This window comes from Calidris pugnax, unplaced genomic scaffold, assembly GCF_001431845.1.
Source record: "Calidris pugnax isolate Ruff unplaced genomic scaffold, ASM143184v1 scaffold44, whole genome shotgun sequence".
Lineage (NCBI taxonomy): Eukaryota > Metazoa > Chordata > Aves > Charadriiformes > Scolopacidae > Calidris > Calidris pugnax.
Genome location: NW_015094506.1, coordinates 34,265,583 through 34,285,160, shown reverse-complemented (window position 1 = coordinate 34,285,160; position 19,578 = coordinate 34,265,583). Strand labels below are relative to the sequence as shown.

General features: G+C 39.1%; 1 protein-coding gene across 2 annotated transcripts in view; it reads right to left on the bottom strand.

Annotated features, from left to right (window-relative positions):
• CPED1 (cadherin-like and PC-esterase domain containing 1) overlaps positions 1-19,578 on the bottom strand; it is a 144,965-nt gene that overhangs the window by 5,408 nt on the left and 119,979 nt on the right. For both annotated transcript variants that reach the window (XM_014963915.1, XM_014963916.1), the window contains 5 exons: positions 15,405-15,541; positions 6,682-6,902; positions 6,318-6,419; positions 6,028-6,115; positions 3,873-4,019 (listed from right to left, as the gene is read on the bottom strand). In XM_014963915.1, the coding sequence (XP_014819401.1) occupies positions 3,873-4,019; positions 6,028-6,115; positions 6,318-6,419; positions 6,682-6,902; positions 15,405-15,541 (695 nt within the window). The remainder of the gene's footprint in view (positions 1-3,872; positions 4,020-6,027; positions 6,116-6,317; positions 6,420-6,681; positions 6,903-15,404; positions 15,542-19,578) is intronic.

Genomic DNA, 19,578 nt, shown 5'->3' with positions numbered 1-19,578 from the left:
GGCCAGCTAGCGAGAACTCAATGAGAACTGCTGAATGCATTTCATTTCATGTTTTCTGACAGTAAAGAATGGCCAGCCCTCCGTTCCTGCACGGCTGTGCTTTAGCTCAGATGGCAATTACAGAGGGGTGCCTGTCTTCTGGGAGTTTAGGAGGTCACTATTTAGGAGAAAGAAAGTGAAAGCACAAAGCAGTAGATTTAATCCATCTCATCTGGTTTCATAAAACATGAAAAGGGCTGAGGTTTTACACAGTGTTCTTGGCTCCATCGTTGGAGGCAAAATGCCATTTTCCTTGTGCAAACTGCTTCAGCACCTGATGAAACTCCACTTGCCAGGATGCAGAAATAAACTGATGACAAAACTGTTAAAATTAACGAGGTATCAAAAGCATCCAAGAACTTTTTTTTTGCTTTCCTCAAGGATCAAGTCTCATTTTGAGGGGCTGATGGATTCTCCTCAGCACTGCTATGCCTCTTTCAGGCACAATGGCCTCTCAGGCCTCATTAACAACAGCTCCATGAGCCAAATTCTCCCCTGATCCTCACCAGAAACACATACTCTGTTGAAATTCCTTCAGCAGAGAAGTAGGGTCAAATCTGCCCATGATGGAGGACTGCATGAAAAATGCTGACGACCCATCTTGCTCTGCTGTTTTCCATACAAAGCATCTGAGATACTCACTTTGAAGTTTCACTCAAATGCTCTGTGGAAATGGTGAGCATCGGCAGCGACCCACGAAGACACCAGCATCTGGGTTCTAGACAAAAAAGGGTCAATATAGCTGTCTGGGTGGAATGGAGGGAGGCATTTACTCCCTGGGGCTATTTATCCATTGCAGAAATATCTGCTCTGTGACTTACTCCCTCTTCTCCAGCTCCATTTGAACTGAGCTGTGTTCGTGCCTCTCCCACGTACTGAGCAGAGCAGACTGAAGGATTGGTTAACTAACCATACCCGCTCCCTTTGGTCCCAAAGCAGGACAGAGGCCACGGCAATGGGATGAAAACAGGTGAGCTGTTGAGGAGCCTGAGGTGGAAACCAGCTGTGAGGCTGACACGGAGCATGTGAGGTCAGGCGGGTCTGATAACGCTCCCAAACCTGTGCTCAGTCCGAGTGAGCCTCATACTGGAACACAGTCCCAACCAGTGGCAGCTGGTTGTCCCCCCACTCTCTTCTGGGAACACATTTGTGTTCTCTGATATTATATCTCTGTCTGTGATATTTAAGGAGAAAAATCAAAGCCTTATAGTTATTAATTTTTTATTCTCCTTTATGCAAAGGTGACTGCTGTGGCTGAGAGAATTAAATATAATCTACTGGCTACAAGAAAATAGGCTTGTTATGCTAGTCCTTGGCCAGCAGACACCACAAGGACACTCTGGAGCCTATGCTTGAATTTTACTATCATCACCACTGAATTTCAGTTTGTTTAAACTACTCCTAGGTTTAATTAGGCACAGTATATTTTGTTTTCCAGCGTATACTGTGGGTGTCTGATGAAGGAAACCTTATTTTTAGATCTTTGCTTTTTTTGGATCTTGAAGGAAAATATATCACAACTGTCCTGACATTTCTTCACAGCAAAAATTAGTGCTTCCCCTTCATTTTTGGTGTCATGGCCCACCTTTGTACCGTGAAGCTCTACAGAGTTTCTGTGCTAACCCTGCACATGCTCAGGTCCTGGGAACAGGCTTGGCCAGGAGTGAGGCTTACAGGAAAATAGGCATGACTTGGCAAAATAAGCAAAGGGGTTTTACCCTTCTCTTGAGAGATTCAGAAAACTTTTGGTGGTCTCTCTTATTTGAAGTAATATGTTTTGACAGAAAACAAATTCCTAAATTCATGCTGGAAAAAGACTAGCATTTCACTTGGGTGGGTGATAGTGTTTTTAAATATCTATGCACTTTTGATAACTGTAATAAAAGTTCTGGGATTTTCTCCATAAGAACTAACCTGGGGAGTTCTGTCTTCTAAATGACACATCCAATTGCTTGTGTCATTATTCTAGTGAGTTACCAAACTCCTGAGATACCTTCCAACTATTAGCTTCTTACTGGCTCAAAGCCCCAAGCTGACTGTGAAATGCCATAAATTCATTAACTCTTAGTTTCAAAGAGACATCTTTCGTTGCATCCTTTTTTTCCCTCCAGTTTTAACTTTTCAGTAACAGTTTTTTCTCATTGTATATTTCATTCTGTGAAAGAACTTGTACCTGTCATCTCTCTCTTGATCATGCAGAGGAAATGCAATCTTCCTGAAAGATATGACGGTTCAAGTTTTATGGTCTTAAACAGATTTTAATGGAATAAATTGTGGTAGTTTCCCGGTCTTTTGTTAAACCGACAACTTAGATTCAGCTCTTAAGAATGAAGATCCTGGTAGCATCACAGGCAACGTCTTACTGTGCTAAACATGCGTTTTTCTACAGAGGTACCAGAAGGCTTCTCTGTCCTTAGATCTAGCAACAAATTAAGGCACGGGGATACTGTGAGTGCATGATTCCTGTTTTCACTGAAGAAATAATTTTTACTGGGTATCAGGAGATAAGCATCTGGAAAGATGTGAGTCTCCTTTATTCCGGAAAGATTTTTCTGGTTTCCAAAGGGAGTAATGTAATGTTCATGGGCAATGAAAGACATGTTCATATTCTCAGTAGACTGACCACTCAAAATAGGAACCTGGGAACTGGCCTTTTATACAAGTTGGTGTCATGGGTAGGAGGAAGGACTTGGTTAGAAGCTATGGGAATAGTCCAGTGGCCTTGCTGACAGTTCTTTAACTATCATATGCAAAATGACTGTCACCAGCCTTATGGCAGAGGGTACCTGCTTACTTGTCTATTCAAAAAATATACTCTCTGTTTTCATTCGGGGTTGCCTGCATGAAACCAGGGGTGCATTTCTTCATTGGGTATACATAAGGTACCAGAAATCCCAAACTGAAACAGATTCCTCCTTTGCTGATGGGGAAGAGCACTCACTATAAAAAGACATACCACATACTCAAAATACATCTTAAAGGAAACCAGAAAAACTTTAAATATCTTGTTTTTCAGACTCTTGACTTTCACTGGTTTGGCAGCCTCTGGGCTGATTTTGTGCCTAGATATAATAATGTGTTTGCTTATTCATTTTTGATTTAATCCATGGACCCATGTCATTTGCAATATATTGTGAAGATTCCTCCCCAGAACTTCAAATGGACAGAACAATATGTTCTCAATTGCCCTGCTCATATATTTTACCATGTCCCTGCTTCACTAGTCCAGCAGTTATAAAACAGAAGACAAAATTTCTATAGACTTCAGATAAAAAAGAAAACAGAACTATGGGCATGAGATTTCTGGTTGTACAGTCAGTCACTATAACTATCCCAGATAACTCTTTCTCAGACATATAGAAAGAGGTATACACCATTAAGATTGGTCTTTCAATTTTAAGCTCCATTTTAAACGTACCTCTGGTTTGATGAGAGCCTGCTGACCCGCTGAGTTAGGAAGGCTTAAGAAAAAAACCTGTGAGACTGAGCTATGGCAAAAAAGATTGAGTCCATGCAGAAGCAGTAGAGATACATAATGCATAGCAAATAATATAAGAACCTAGAAACTGTGCAACATCCTTTTATACAGGTTGCCTTTGCAGAAAAGCATGTTTCTTTTTATTTCAAGCAGTTTAGCCTGTCCTCGGGTGGCATTGCACTCGGAGCAGCGAGGGGCAAGTGCTGCCATACAAACTGCTGTCTCCCTGGTTCTTACTCAGGCCAAACATTGAGTCACTAATGCAAACCCTGATGCACAGCTTTTTGTTTCTGGGCATCTGACAGTTAAAATATCTCTTAAAATACCTGGGAATGACATAAACATCAACTATTACCTCATGGAAATGGCAGCCACACTTCCCTTGCAGGAATTCTTTGTATCGTCCCATGGTGATGACAAAGGTGTCAACAACTTCATAGCCGAAATTTTTTGCTGTATCCAGAATAACCAAGTTTTCATTCCACAAGTTTTGCACTTCTGCCTGTTTCCAGAGAAAAATTGCAATTCCTTGTCAGAATGACTGTTCAAGGGTTATTTTATTCTGCTACTGAAATGTACAGCGAAACTGCATTTTGAATAAAACAATTATTTTATACTCCAGACATGAACTACTATAAATTCCCTCTTGAAAGTAGCTATTATTCCAAGACTGTTGTAGATTTTTGCAGAAATTTCTTAGAATGGGTTTTTCAGAACAAAATAGTCACAAGAATTTTTTTTTTTTTGCTTAATTACAGAACAAATCAGGTTGATTTCAATACGATCTAAATTAAAATTATTTAGTGGTAACTATAATTACATTTCAACAGTTGCGTAGCTTCCTTCATAGAAAGAATTCAATGTTACTTTAAATATAATTACTAGGTAACTGGTTTTAATATATACTTAGCTAATGTGAGGTATAATTCAGAAAAAAAATCCTATTATAAAGTTGTCCTTAATAAATAGTGAAATTATTCCTGTAAGAGAAAAATTCAGCTTCAAATCAAAGTCATCGAGACTGTTGCTTAAAAAGGAGTTTAGGGCCATGAATATCTTAGAAATGGTTACACTGAAGAACAGACTATTATTTCTTAAGATACTGCAGGAAGGCCAGGAATAGAAAAAAAAGGTTAGCCATAAATTTGCCAAGGCAGTGGATTTGACACTGAAGACAGAAGGGCTTTGAGAGTAGCTGGGGTAATCCAGAAGTCCAGAGCACCCAAACCACACGGGTAATTTGGCATATGATTCCAATATTGAAAGGAAAAAGAATGTCAGTTATGTACTGTAGTTGATTTTTGGAGTTTTATAAACAACTGGATGGGAAACAGAAAAAGGCAGTCCTGGGAAGCCTTTAATACTCTTTCTGTCCTTGCCTCACCTACCTTCAATCAAACTTCTGCTTCTTCCTCCTAGGACTGAACTCCCCTGAAAGCCATGGCAGGAGCTACAACAACATTTCTTCATGTTGAGACCAACCATTTCCCTACTGTATCCTAATTTGGCCATCTGGATAAATTAAGGAAATGGTTGGAATAAATAATAAGAGATTTGGTAAAGACAAGGCTGATAGATAGTACTAAGTTAGAAAGAAAGAATGGGCAAAATCTGACTGGGCAGTCTCGGTAGCAAAAAGAAGGGGGAGAGGGACGGTAAGTCACACACTGAACACAGCAGTGTGTTACGGGTGCAAAAAGTCGTGGGTGCCAGTTCTCGGTGTGATAGGAGTGCTGTACGTAAACTACGAAAGCTAATAATTTTCTCTTTTCAACACCTGTGAATAGCTGGAGAGTCACACGTGGCTCTGGGAGGCACCGTTTACTCCCTTCTGCCCTCCAGCCCTTCCCAGCCCCGTCGCAGCCACGCACTGGGTCTATGTTCAGTAGAAAACCACCATCCAAATGGTAAGTAAAACTGCTGAATTGAATGAGTTACGCAGCACAGCGAAATGAGCCCATCTGTTGCTCTCAGGGTCTTGGACACCATTTAAACTGAGTGTACCATCCGATTAACATACAAATAACAGGCTAGATTCACCAGCACATTCCAGCTGCTCTGTAATGTTCTGCCTTCATAGGTTGGTTACGATGGATTTATGGGGAGCTGTGCAATGCAGCCAGAGCAGTGAGTCTGATCCAGCAGTAACCATGGAGGAAGCCTGGGGAGGGCCAGTGCTCGAGGTGGTACGAGGAGCAATCTGCCTATCCCCAGCTCAATTCCTCAGCTTTGGCAGCAGGATTAATGTTGGAGCTTCTTCTGGTTCTTGGGACGTCTGACTGAGCATGGCATCTCGCAGGGCCCTCTGATTGCAGTGGAATCCACGAAATGAGGCAAATCAGTTTGAATTTGCATCAGCAAGCCTTATGAGCAAACATAAACAGTATTCTTTCTTTGATCCATCTGAAGCTTGCTCAGCAGAGGTTGCAACATATTTTGACCAGACAGCAAAATTATTTCTGAAATGACAATCTTCCACCAAAATGCACTCTAAATATACTGCAGCTTACCTGTGATAGAGAATGTATCCCATCCACTGGGAGGTGAAAGCCCATCCCTATGGATTTGATAATTACCAGGATATTTGATAGATTTTCCCTGTTTCACAAATAAAGTAAAAAGAAAAGATACACAATTTACTCAACAGACACATCAAATGACACTTCGTTTTTATGTTTTCAAAGTCCATTAAGTGTACACTCATGAGAAAACAAATGAAATGTTTGTATTTAAAAGTTTTGGTTGTTTCTCATAATTTATCATATCAAGACTTGGAATAACACCAGGCACATAACATTACCTGTTCAACACCTTTTGGATAATTTGCAGGTGATTGGAATTAAGCCACTGAACGCCACCTACGATTAATACGGTCTGGTCTGTATTCTCCAGGGGACGTGATCTGAAACCCAGAGAGGAAAATCAACACATGTTGCCTTAAAACAGATGGCAAACATTTTAACTGCATTGCACTGCATTTCAGCGATCTGTATCTGGCAACCTGATCAGAGGCCTGATGTAATTTTCTACTATTTTTCAACCACACAATACGGTCTGCACAAGTTATGTTTAATTGTTTACTGACTTTAATTGTCAAATGTGTTAAACACATTTGTGAACAGAACGAGAATACAAACGAGGCAGCGATAGAGTTTGTACGGTACCTCTGCAGCAGCTGTTCTAGTGCTTTTTCAAAAGTTGGTCTCTGGTTTGCGTTCATCCAAAACTGGGGGTAGTAGGAGTAACTGATAAAGGTTTTCCCCTCATTGATATTGTGATAACATTTAACATCATGAGTCTTTTGCCATTCCTGAAGAGTCTTATTCACTCTTTCTATTAGATAGTACATCATCCCTCTGTTAGTTGAGTCACCTATAAAAAGAATCTTTGGATAGAAAAAAGATATGACTTAGAAGCTGTACACTCCAAAACTCAAAAGCTAAGAAAAGAATACAGTTCATCTGGAGGCTTTTAAACCCTTTTCATAATGTTCAAGAAATATCTCTGTGACCTGCCAGTTCTCCAGCCCTGACACCTCAATACTAAAGTTCTTTAGCAAAATCTGTGTGACATAATTAACAACAAGCTATATTATGTGTTTCAAAGATGAGAAGTATAGGTTATAGATGGCTATAGCTGCACAGGTAGTCCTGTATTTTTCATCCTTGCTGATCATTTATTTTGCTTGAGTTTATATTTACTTGCAATTGCTATTACAGAGCCTTTCATGATTTCTTGCAACTTCCTGCTTTCATTCCTCCGGTTTTTCATGTGGTTTGCTCCTACACAGCACGTCTTGGTTAATGTCTGTCTTCCATAAATGTGATTCACTAGAATTTCCACCAAACGGACACAAACACACACTCACACATCAATGGATGCAGCTGCTGCCTTATTTGTAGAGAGATGATCTTTCTGCAGTTTCACAGGGGAAAAAAAGGGGGGTTATTTTGGTGGCAGATAATCTGAATAGAGTCCTGGCATGTGTGATGTGGCCACCAGCAGCATCATGGCCTGAAGGGAGTTAGATGTGCTGTTGGAATGACAGAAGAAATTCAAGTATCAGTAATATTCACTGGGCTGCTCTGAATTTGCAAATGACTGAAGGAGTCAACTTTGGGCTTGCTCCTACTTATTCTGTGACTCCCCTGACAAATCAAACATCTCTGTATGGGGAGACAACAGAACTTAATGTGTGGGATTTTCAATGTAATTGCCCTATTTTTAGTGGATAGGACTGGCATTTCCTCCTGCTGAACAGAACACATTAGCAATTACAAGAGTCCAAGAGGGAAGAGAACCCAGCTCCACTGTGGTTTCCCAGTGAAACTGTGTGTATAATCAGTTATTTCCACAATCATCTCGGCAAGGAACTTACATAGGGGAGCATAAACGTGAAACTGGGAGTCAGAAACCCCGTAGAGCTGCAACACAGTAAGAGACCTGTTCTCTGTGCAGCAGTGTGCTGCTTCTCCTACCTCCTCTGGCACTCAGGGTAGTTGGCGCCCTGTAAGTTGGGGTTTTGTTGTTTGTTTTTTAAATTTGATTTGGGATTTGATGCTTTACCACTTCCACCTTGAATATTTGGTTCTGCAAACAAAATTCAGACTGCACAAGATCACATGTTTAAGAGTACATTTCCAAAGCTTCTCTTAGAGATTTTACATGGTGAAAGCATCTTCTCTCATGTAACACATCTCTATTTATCTATTCCCTTCCGGAATGTCACAGTTTTAGGGACTGATTCCAGTTCCCACTATGAACCTATTGTGAGTAAAAATAAGCCACAACAGTTCTCACAAAACAGAAACAGTTTCAGATGAACATTCCCTGACCTGGTACAAGGGCCAAGAACAGGCATGACAAGGACTTGAACATCCCATGCCTCGCCCATTGTGGGCTGCAAAGCAACCCTTGGTAGATTATGTATGGTAGCAAACAAAACGAGCACCAAACATATAGAGGCTCTTTCACCTCCTGTCGGACCTCTCAAAACTGCTGTACAAACCCTTCCCTCACACACAAGGGGTTTTCCAACTCTTCTCACGTTGTGTCAGAAGAAACCTCTTTAAACCAAGCATAACATGACTCAGAGAAGTCAAGGATCCTTGGATCCTTGGAAGGACTGGCTGTATATTCTCTTTTTCCCTCTGTGGCAGACACAAGCACACATACAATCATTTACAATTAGGAAGACAGTCCACGCTTACAATATGTCCTAGTTCTTAAGTAGGTTAACTTGAGGTTTTAAACAATTCTTTTAACTTGCAAAATCTCCTAATCTCTCCAGTCTGTCTATATCCATGTCTCGTTAATCTCCATTTCATAAGTCCACTGTAGTATGTAGATGTGTATCTATTTAAAAAGCAGTTCTCAGATATTAGCAGGCAAGGATATTATTAACTTGCAATGTGGGTGAGAACATTTCTGTAAGAACACAGAACATCATTAGTAGAATAACAAACAGGCTCTACCGAGTTACACACATAGAGTAGTTGATAGAACACGCTACATTGTTTCTCGTCTATAAACATACGATACCATTTTGTTATCACTGCACATGGGGTTTTCTAATTGCAAAGGAGCATATTCAGCTATTAATTACACTGATTTGGAGATGTGGCAGTTTTATCTCACTCTTCATTCTGCTGTGGCTAAGATTCTGACAGATATTTTCTCCTTCTAACTGGATTTGGTTTGCTCACATCTACCACTGAATTTAAATAGCAGAACAACACCTTTCATGGAAAAAAAAGGAGAGAAGAACCATGGCCAAGGCCAATGAACATGATGCACAGATGTCTAGTTTCACCAACACTGTGTATTCTCTAGGAATTTAAGTGTGAAGTGTCATTCTAAATACATACCATATGAAAATATCAGGTGGGACTTGGAATAGTATTACTGTTGTTTCCCTAATGGTCTGAGAACATGAAGGGGGTGAACATGAAGAGTCAGAACAGATTCCTTTCGAGCAGTCAGTATAACTGGACAAAATAAATAACTGCTAGGGCCCAGGTATACTTCTTCAAATATTATCACAAGACTGACAAGACTGAAGGAGTAAGTTCCAAGTCTCAGAACATCTTCATTTTCACTCTTAAGTGAGTTTGTTATGTGGTGAAAAAGCAGGTCAGGAAAAAAGGTCAGACAGCTAATGCTATTGAATGTCTGGGTGTCCATCTGGGAATGTATACTTATTCCTAGGAGAAGGTGTGGCTGAGCAGGGTGAGTCCAGAATGAGACAGATGGCAACACCACATTGGTGAGGAATACAGGTTGTTTCACTGGGGAAATTAACCTGAACTCTCAGAAACAAGTCTGCTAAGAGAATAGTTAAGACTTGATGTAAGTGAGGAAGAGAGAAATGAGCCAAAAAGGACTTGTGGTCACACAGAAAACCAGATCAGAAGTGTAGGTTCTCTTCAAAGATGCCTGTCAATTATAACAACCATATTAGCTTGCAGTCAAGAGGTCTTCGACGGTCAAGTCCGTAACAGGACTGCATCACTGGAATCATGCAAATCTGTTTAACTCCAGCCACTTATTTCCACAGTGAAAACAGAGCACTGTTGAAAGAGACGTCATTAAAACTAGGGCTGCAGCGTGTGAAACCTATGGTCCCAGCCCTCTAGCCCTGAGAGAGAGCTCTGAAGTCTGCTTGCAGTCATGACAGGAGGGTATCAGCAGGCACAGCAGGGAGACCGCGTGTGCTGGGATTTTGAAGGGAAGGCAATCCCATAAGTAGAGAGAAGATCTCAGCTAGAAAGATGGGCGTGCATTCTTTGTAACCCAATGCATCCCGGGCTGGTGGATGTATAGCACAGCAAATCTGCACACACAGAGCACCCACTCATCACAACCTCGTCTGCATCCAACAATCTGCTTTTAACTATTGGTCCAACCACGTTGTGAGAGATGTAAATCCTGAAAATAGGAGCAAATTCTTCTTTTTCTTCTCTCTAAAAAAAAGTGCATGTGGAAGAATAGGACATTTGTAGGTAATCCTACCTACTTTTCTTGTGGTATGCAGGCCATCGGAAAAAATCTTTCAAAGCATCTACCTTTTCCAAGTTAGCTTCACTTTCAGCAAATGCTTGGAAGACCCAAAGGCTAAAATAAGTGGTGTTTAGCCCCAGGAAGAAACCTTACGTCCTTCAACTAACCCAAGAGCTTTGATGAATTAGAATAATCATTCAATGTAATTGAACGTGCGGTAGCTATGGCCACATTTATTTCTATACAGTTGCATGAACTTACTATAGTTGTGTGCACCATGTGGTATTTAATTTGATTTGAACCAGGGGCTCTGGGGATGATTCTCTATTTAGCTCTATGACAAGAATGAGCAAAATGATGGCTCAGGTGCGTAGAATATGAAAATTTCTTTACAGTCTGGCACAGGCTTAGTCATGTACTGTTCAGGTCAATGGGGGATTTGTCTGCAGGATGGCTAAAGGATCAGGCATACATAAGTCTGTAATTTTACCAGACAAAGAATAACACTTTCATGCCGACAGATGTTTTCAGTGTCTTCTGTTGCAAATGTTTGGTGTGAAAAATTCCATTATAGCTTACAGGCTTTAAAAGATTGTGTAAGCATAGTGGAATTCACTTCTTAACCAGACCTATCATTATAAATTAACCACAGTTAGGAAATTTAAACACCTGTAAGTCCAAAACACTACTTAACTTTAAAATATTATTAAGAAATTATAAGTTAAAATTCCTGTTTTAACAGCTGAATTTTAAGTACTTCAGCAAATATTGCATTTTCATATTTCCTGTTCTTAATTACACATGACTCAATGGTACTTTCTTATAAGACTAAACTATAAGTAGTATTTCTCGATGATAAACAAAATACATATCCCCCCTGCTATTGAGGCCAGCTTTCTATACGCTGCTAATTGGATAAATAATTACCTGTTACAACCCCTTTTCCTTCACCAGTTTTTAAATTCTTGTACAAAAATCAAAGCTTCATATCTTAATAGAATTGTATAAATCTTACAGCAAAAACTCATTAACCACAGATATGGAGGATTTTGTTGAGCCAATATAATATTTTTATTATGATTGCCTATTTCTTTGATTCAATTAGGACATATATGTGGAGTTTCCTAAGAACAACACAGCCTGCATCTCAGTGCCCTTAGTTAGAGTTTAAAATGGAGGAGAAAAAGGACTGTAGATATTAAAAGTTGACTGAATGAAAATCTACTCAGCCAGAATCACCTTAACACTTCAAAATTTTCCTGTTTACTGTGTCTGAAATACAAACATATGACTGACTAGTCTGGCTAACACATCATAAAGCAAAATAAGGCCTCATAAACTGTTTTTGTTGATGTATATCCTTTCTCATGTCTCCACCAATATGAGTGTTATTGTTTCACTACAGGTGGTCTTACATTTTTATGAAACAGAAACAACTTAGCTCAAACACAGCTTTATATGCACACAAATTAAAATAACAGTTAATGATGATGTGAAATCAATTGCAAGTCATAGCCAGGGAAAATTAATTTCTGCTGTAGAGAAAGGAGATGATAATTTTAGAGATGAGCTCTGAAAAACAAATCAATTTTGATATGACATGAAAGCTGCCTGGAGTTCGAAAACAAATTAGAAAGCTTTTTTGAAGGCTTTTTTATGATGCAGATAAGAAAGATGGGCTCTGTTCAGGTGACCATAAACATATTTCGGAAACATTGAGAAATGCATAAAAGAAATTAATGAGCAAGAGATATACCTGAATGCTGCATTTTACTGTTGTTCTGTGAAACAGGAGAAAAACAGAATGATTGTGCATAAGGTACAGTGGATCTTACATGTGCTGGATTTCAGCCAAAAACAGCATTCACTTTTCATCTTATTTCATCAGTTGCTGAAGTGCACCCAGATCAGGGACACAGCACAGCAGTGGTTAACTCGTTACATGCTTCCCTTCACATTCATTAGAAGTAGAAACATAAGTAGGCTTTTTTTCTTTTGCTTTTGCTTTATTTTTTTTCCATGTAAAACAAACAGGGGAGCACAAGAAAACAGCCTGCAGTTATCATAGTTGGAATTTGACAGCGGCATAGAGATTTATACCTCCAATTTAAAAGAAAAGACATAAAACCAGACACTTATGCTGTTTATAATGTCTGATGATCACATTTTTAATTGTAAAAAGCAAAGCCAGCAGGCCATAATCCTGAAATCAAATTATATTTTTTCCAGGACAAAAATCAGAGACTTAGCCTAGTGAATCACAAATGTCACTACCTGCTTTACATGTGATTATTGGTGAAATCTTGCATGACTGAATTTTTTAGAAGGTATTCACAAGTGAAATTCAGCCATAGAAGGTTGTTAGTGTTTTGATGGAAGATATGATGTCATTTGACCCAAAGACACTACAGACATACATGTCTCTGCTTTCCAGAGGAAGGACTGGTAATTATGTAGGGTGTATGGAGGTTCTATTGCCTTAGTTCAGAATAAACTTTGAGCAAGAATTCAGATGTAGATCATGATACATGACTCCTTTGTAAAGGATTTTGAATTCCAGAGACCAGAGTTACACAAGCTGAATATTCATTGTGGTGGCATGCTGAAAAATCCCAGAATACAGAGGCACATGGGTTAGTTGAGCCCATTTTGAGAAGTGGACACGTGAGTGAGTTGTGTTTTTCTTAGCTAACTTCAGCAAAAGACAGTAGAAATCACACAGCACTTTAGATCATCTCAGTGTCCTCACTTGGGTTGATGATTTTTGCCCTTATGTTTTGCACTCATTCCTTTTTTTTTTCAGTCTGCTTACATTTCCAGTGTTGAAACCTTCTGGATATTTTATTATGGAAACTATGATGTCATTAGTTTAAGAAGTCAGTGATCTTTTAGTGCTTAAAGACAAGGTATAGAATGGTTTGAAACTAATAGCACAAATTAGGAAATATAAATATTTATAGATTCTTATCAAAATCTCTTGTGTAATAAAAATGTATTTGTTCACCAGAATTATATCTTGCTGGCTACTCAACAGCTCTCTTATAAAAGATCCAGGTTGCTTAAACAACTGACAGGCATAAATCCCTTTCAGTGAGAATCTGAAAGAAATATTTTTTTTACTGCATTGCATAGAGTGTGTAAAGTAGTATTAAAGTTGGCCTTAATCACAGGTGGAATCAGGACCTTATCAACCAAGCAGAGGACCATTTTTATTCATCTGACTTAGGTGTGAAGAAAGTCTCTCTTAGTTCTTAAGTTCTACCGACACGAGGGAGTTGGTCCAGGCTCTACGTTTATTTATTTAGTGAAAGAAGCAAAAAATGCTGTTGCAAAATGCCACACAAAGTTAAAATCACAGCAAAGTCATGACAAAAATGGCATCAGCCAGAAAGATATAGAAGAAATATACCAAAAGGGGAACTTGTGTTAGAGTGATGACTTAAAAGGAATAAACCAGTTAAATGGACATCTGTGCAAAAGTAATAGGAGTGATTCAGCAGATTTCTACTGAGCAGTGAAGGTTATCAGACAATGAAGGAAGAATTTCGCAAAAGATGAAGAATGGGAAACAAGTGCAATTAGTTTCAGAGAAAATTTACTTGCATGGTGTTAATGTAGATCACACAGGATCTGGCTCTCATCTGACACTAGAATTAGAACAGTGATCCCAGAGGGTCACAGCATAGTGGAATTTGAATTAAGCTCACAAACATTCATTTCATATACTTGGTTTTAATGGACCCTTAACAAACACTGAACCGTTTGAGACTGGTGAATGTGAGTGGTCAGGTTCAGGAGGTGGGAATGTCAGCACAATCCTCCCAGCAATACCCTGGCAATCCCCTGCCGTGGTGGCATGTTGTTCCTCTGCTGTCCTTCAATCGCCTGACCAAAGGGTGTTTGCTTATTGAAGCAGTCTGATGTCTACAGAAATTAAAGACCAAAGCAAAGCTATCAAATTCTTCTGTATTTTTTGCTGTGGTCAATCCAAACGTGCTTGTTTTGTACCAGGTCAAGCCTCTCCTTTGTCATACAAACCAAGTTTTTTTAGGAAAAATATGCTACGAGAAACCCATAGTTCTATAGTAATGGAGAAAACCACAGGCAGAAATAAAGCCAAATGGCAATGAAGGACTTTGTGCAGGATAAGAACCAACCAGAAAAGGAGGAGGAAATGTTAACTGAAAGTCTATTCTTTTTGCATTTTTCTACATAGAAATACTGTCAGATTTTATCAAAATGCCACTTTTAGTTACTCTTTTGTTACCTAGACAATGCACTATAAAAATATTTATAACAATTAATTACTTACTTTCTGGATACTGGTATCCTCAGTAAGGTACCTGAGCCTCAGATCAGAGCTCTCTCTCAACAGTTTTACAGTCATAGCATGCTTATTAAGGAGACCTTGTATTTCCAAGCAATCACCTTAGAAGCTTCACTATAAGAAAAGAATGTGCAAGAAGACTTGGTAAGATTAGTGTGCACAAGCAACGCCATGCATTAGGTATGCAGCAGGAGAAACCCAACTTGCATGTCAAGTGTGAGACAAGACTGTGACAACAATGCAAATCCATCCTCCATTTACAACCCCTATGTACTCACTGCAGGTCTAACTGGTAACCACCTACACCGTAGGCCTTGAAACTCCACTGGTGTGACCTAAGCTCCCATGCGAAATGGAAGCAGGCAACTGTGTCTGCGTATGAGGCTAAATTATGGACAATGGTTGGTTTTCACTCCTCTGGATTTTCCATCCAAATCTTTTCCCAGGTATAATAAAAGGGGATTTTTCCTACACATCGATCACAACATTGTTTTTAAAGCTTCAGGACACTAAATAGCCAGGTAAATACAAACAAGTTAAAAGGCAAAATCTGTTACGTACCTTTCTGCCCTCCACACAGCGCTGGAGCTCAGGCTTGGCCAGCACAGAGTACCGGCAGCCGTGGGGCTGCCACGTTATTTCCCTCCAGTCACAGGTCCTGTTGTCAGAGCAGCTGAGGCAAGGGACAATCCACTGCCCTGGAAAACAGCAACGGGATGTCAGCACCTCCTCTGTATTTTTGTGAGCAGCTTTATTATACAGCAAGCGGGATATTTTTGAGTATTTTGTCCCAAAATTAAATGCTTCCCAGCCCTTTGAAGAGAGTATTTCTTTCCTCGTGTTACGTCTTTTTCATTTAGCCCGGGTGGGAGTTTTTCCTTTCCCAGAAAGAGCTGCGGATGCTCAAATTCGACAGTTGTTTGTGGGTTCATTTCTCATTTCATGTTGACTTTCTTGTAGCAGCTTGTCCTTTCTCCACAGAAGGGATATGAGAAAGGGAAAGGGGGTGAAGAAGCTGAATGCAAAAAGAAAGTGAGCAAGATGTTGAGAGCTCCTTGATAGAAAAATGAAGCAAGAGAGAGGATGATTTTCCCTAGAAAATACTAATTTATTTAATTTGTGAGAATTCAGAGGACTGTCCCAGACTACACATATACATTTCAGAAGGTGAAAGTTAGGTGAGATGAATAACCTATGTGATTTATTAGAGCCAAAAAATGATTTTGCAGATTAGGAGCATGAAGTGGGATTACCAAAAAGTGGTAGGTTTTTGGCATCTCTTACCTAAGGTTGAATGGTTTTGTTATTTTGGTTTTCTAAAGTTATTAATTTCCAAAACTCTAGTGGAAGTCTGAGGAATTTAACTTCTGAAGGAAGACAGAAATCTTTTGAGTAGCCTTTATATTCAGATCACGTCAAGAAACACTTTTTCTAGCCCATACAAGTGCACCATCCTGACAATATCTCCTGGTGTCTATGTCACTCCGCCAGGAAAATTTGCTTTTGCTCTGATTAAAGGCATTACACAAGGAAGAGCACAGAGCCCCCCAGGTCGGTGTGTCAATGCAATCATGCTTTGCTAGCACAGCCAGGCTTCTCACCCCAGACCAGCAAATGGCTCCAGAAGCAAATGTCAGCAGAGCAGACCCAGCCTTAGAGTTTGTGGCAGTCACAGGCAGAGAGCAGCTCGGCAGCTAGCTGGGTGTGCTTCACTGGCTGTAACGGATTGCTACACAAGAAACCACAGCAAAAAACCAAGGCTGCTGCCTATCGACCTTTATGGGGGCAGGGACCGAGTGGGAGGCTGAGCGGAGCGAGCCTGCAGCATCCCAGCGGCCTTGGGAGAGGCAGCTGCTACCTCAGGAGCAAGGGAATTTCCAGGGAGGCAGCCTGCCCTTCCACTGAGCAAAAGTCCCAGGCGAAAACGTTTCGGTAAGCAGCAGGCTGGGTTGTCTCAGCAGATAAAGAAGTCCTTCTAAATAAAAACATCAAGAATTGTTTGTACGGGAGCCCACACTGGCACATTTAAAGGCAGAATGTATCCTATGGTGCTATCCCAGGTGTGTGGCCTGCACAGCTGCTGCTATTTCGGCCCCACCGAGAAGATGCTCACCCACCCTCAGCTACACCTGTATTTGATGTGGAGCAAATAAGAGCAGATTGAACCTAAACAAAAGCCTGGGCACTGACCACTGCTGTAGAATTCTTCATAAATGATCTGAAAGTTGGTTTGGGCAGTGGTTTATATTTAAAAATTATATGAAAACTGGGCAGTTTTTTTTCCCTGACATTGTAATTTTTCTTTCAAACCATATGCATAAAAAGTTCTGGCAATGTCTACAACATCTGAGATCGCTCATTTTATAGAATTTTTTTCTTAACATCCCATACATTTATGAGCTGATCTGGTTTTAGGTAATAAATTAGAAAAGTAGAACTATATAAAATGAATATTGAGGAGCTGAAACATCTGAATAATAAAAGTTTAAATTTTGGCAACTGAAAGTGATAAGTACCTTTTGAAAAGCTTCTTTCAAATAGTTTATATTCAATAGCTCTCTAGGTATATTAAGAAAAAAATAGATCAATTTTGGCATATGCTAAAGGTTACTGGCAAATGTGAAAAAAAAACAGTGAACAAGGTTTTCAGGAGTCAAACTCATGTTTATAGGAAGCACTGACAGTAGTAACAGAATAACAGTAACAGAATAATAGTAACAGAATAGTTGCAGCTTTTATATTTACACAGATATTTTAAATGATGCACGTAAATTTATGCATTTTCAATCCAATTGTTATAAACTTTCCTATTCTAACTTCCAGCAGTTAGTCAATGCATTCTTAACCTTCAAAAAGAAATTGTGTTAAAAGATTAAATTAATCTCATATGTAAAAGAGTGACAAACTGCAAGCAATCAATATTAGCCTGGAAATGAAGCTTATTTTCTCTTGCAATTATAAGTTGCTTTTTCCCTGTTGCTTTCAGCACCATTTCAATCAGCCTGTGTTTTGTGGTGCTTCAGCTAAAAGAGTTAGTATTGGCTCCAGCACGTAAGGGAAAGTCTACCTTCAATTCAACAGAAAAGAGGAGAGAGATAAAGCTGCTGGTAGTTTACATGTTTCACAAATTGAAACTGGTAAAACCAAAGTTTTATGAAAGCTTGTAAGTAGGAGGTTTTCACAGGAAGAGTGAAAGTAAACTGAGTTTTTGGCTCATTAGAGCAGTTTATCAGTTGCATACATAAATCTTCTGCTTAAGATACGAAATTAAACATTGCCAGTACTCCCCAAACTGCTCTCCTAAAATGGCATGAAAAGAAATAAACTTTAAAAAGAATTATTTAGGACCGTTTAACTTGTATTTAGAAAATATTTGCCTAAAGTTAAAAGTTTTAACCAATAAAGGCTGTTCGCTTAATTTGATAGGTTTGTTTCTTCTTTCAGCCTCTTTCGGTTTTATTCAACCTTTCCCATTGTCGTAGCCACAAATACACATATTTTGCTTTCAAGATCAAAATCAAAGGTTTTTTAGTGTGCAAAACAATTATCCATATAAAAAGAAAAATATTCTAAAGTGACAACTCAAAATTTAAATATTTAACCTAAACTGACGCTAAAGATAGTTTGTTGATTTATGACTAGTTTACTTTTATATTTGGTGTCTCTTCGGCACCCTAAGACTCAAAAAAAATTTTTTCCCTGAATAGGCTATAGATATATTTTTTCTTTTGCTTTTATGACAAACAAAAGCAAATTATTTTTAAAAGGACACACAAGAGCAGTGTAAGATGCTGCCTTGCTTATGCAGAAGTTTTGAGTTTTCTTCTGAGAGGAAACACCATTGCTTGGCTTCTCTGAAAATTTAACTTATTTAAGAAAAAGAGATGTTGCTGCTTTAGCTGGGAATTTGCAATTGCTCCCACATGTGTTAGGAAAATGTTCACTGCCAGGATTAGGATATCATTCGATTGTTATAAATTTTGAATGATTTTCTACAAAAAGCCAGGTTTTCCAGTTCCACTTGGAAGTTGTGTCATATATTAAAATGATATAGCCTCTTGTTGCCAGATACTGCAAACTCCAGACCTAGGCTCATTAGACATCTCTTGGCAATCTTTACTTTATGAGCAGAAGTTATTCTTCCCTATTTAATATACTTGTCCTTTGAGACTACATCTTCTGAAGCTTTATTTCCATTTTAATTGTGTATATTACTCGCAATAAGGCTGTAAAAAATATTTTATATTCAGCTTCACTCAGCTAGATGCAGTATTCAAAAGAAGCATGTTATATATCAGGAGAAACCCTTTATGGACTCTTCTGTGGATTTGGTTTGGGCTTTCTAGTCAGGAACTTTATGTCCTGATACAGTAGCACAGGATGGGTTGTGCTTCCTCATGATTCACAACTTGCTGTGTGATTAAAATACGCTGCTAGATACAGCAGTGTCCCCTTTGTGCATTCCCTTCATATAACACAACATTAATATATGCCTCTGTTTCACATGAAGTGGTGCATTCGGGCAGTTCCAAATTCCTTTTACTTTGTATTGATTATTCCATGGGCTTGTGCAAATTTACTACTGTGAGAAGCTGCTCCTATTTATGGCAAGATAAAAAATACAGTTGTGTTAGTTGACCGTGCAGGAGTGCTGTGTTATTTTTCATTTGTCTAATAAAGAATTGAACAAAATTACTTGTTGTCTAATCAAGCAACAACGTCAGCTATAAATAAG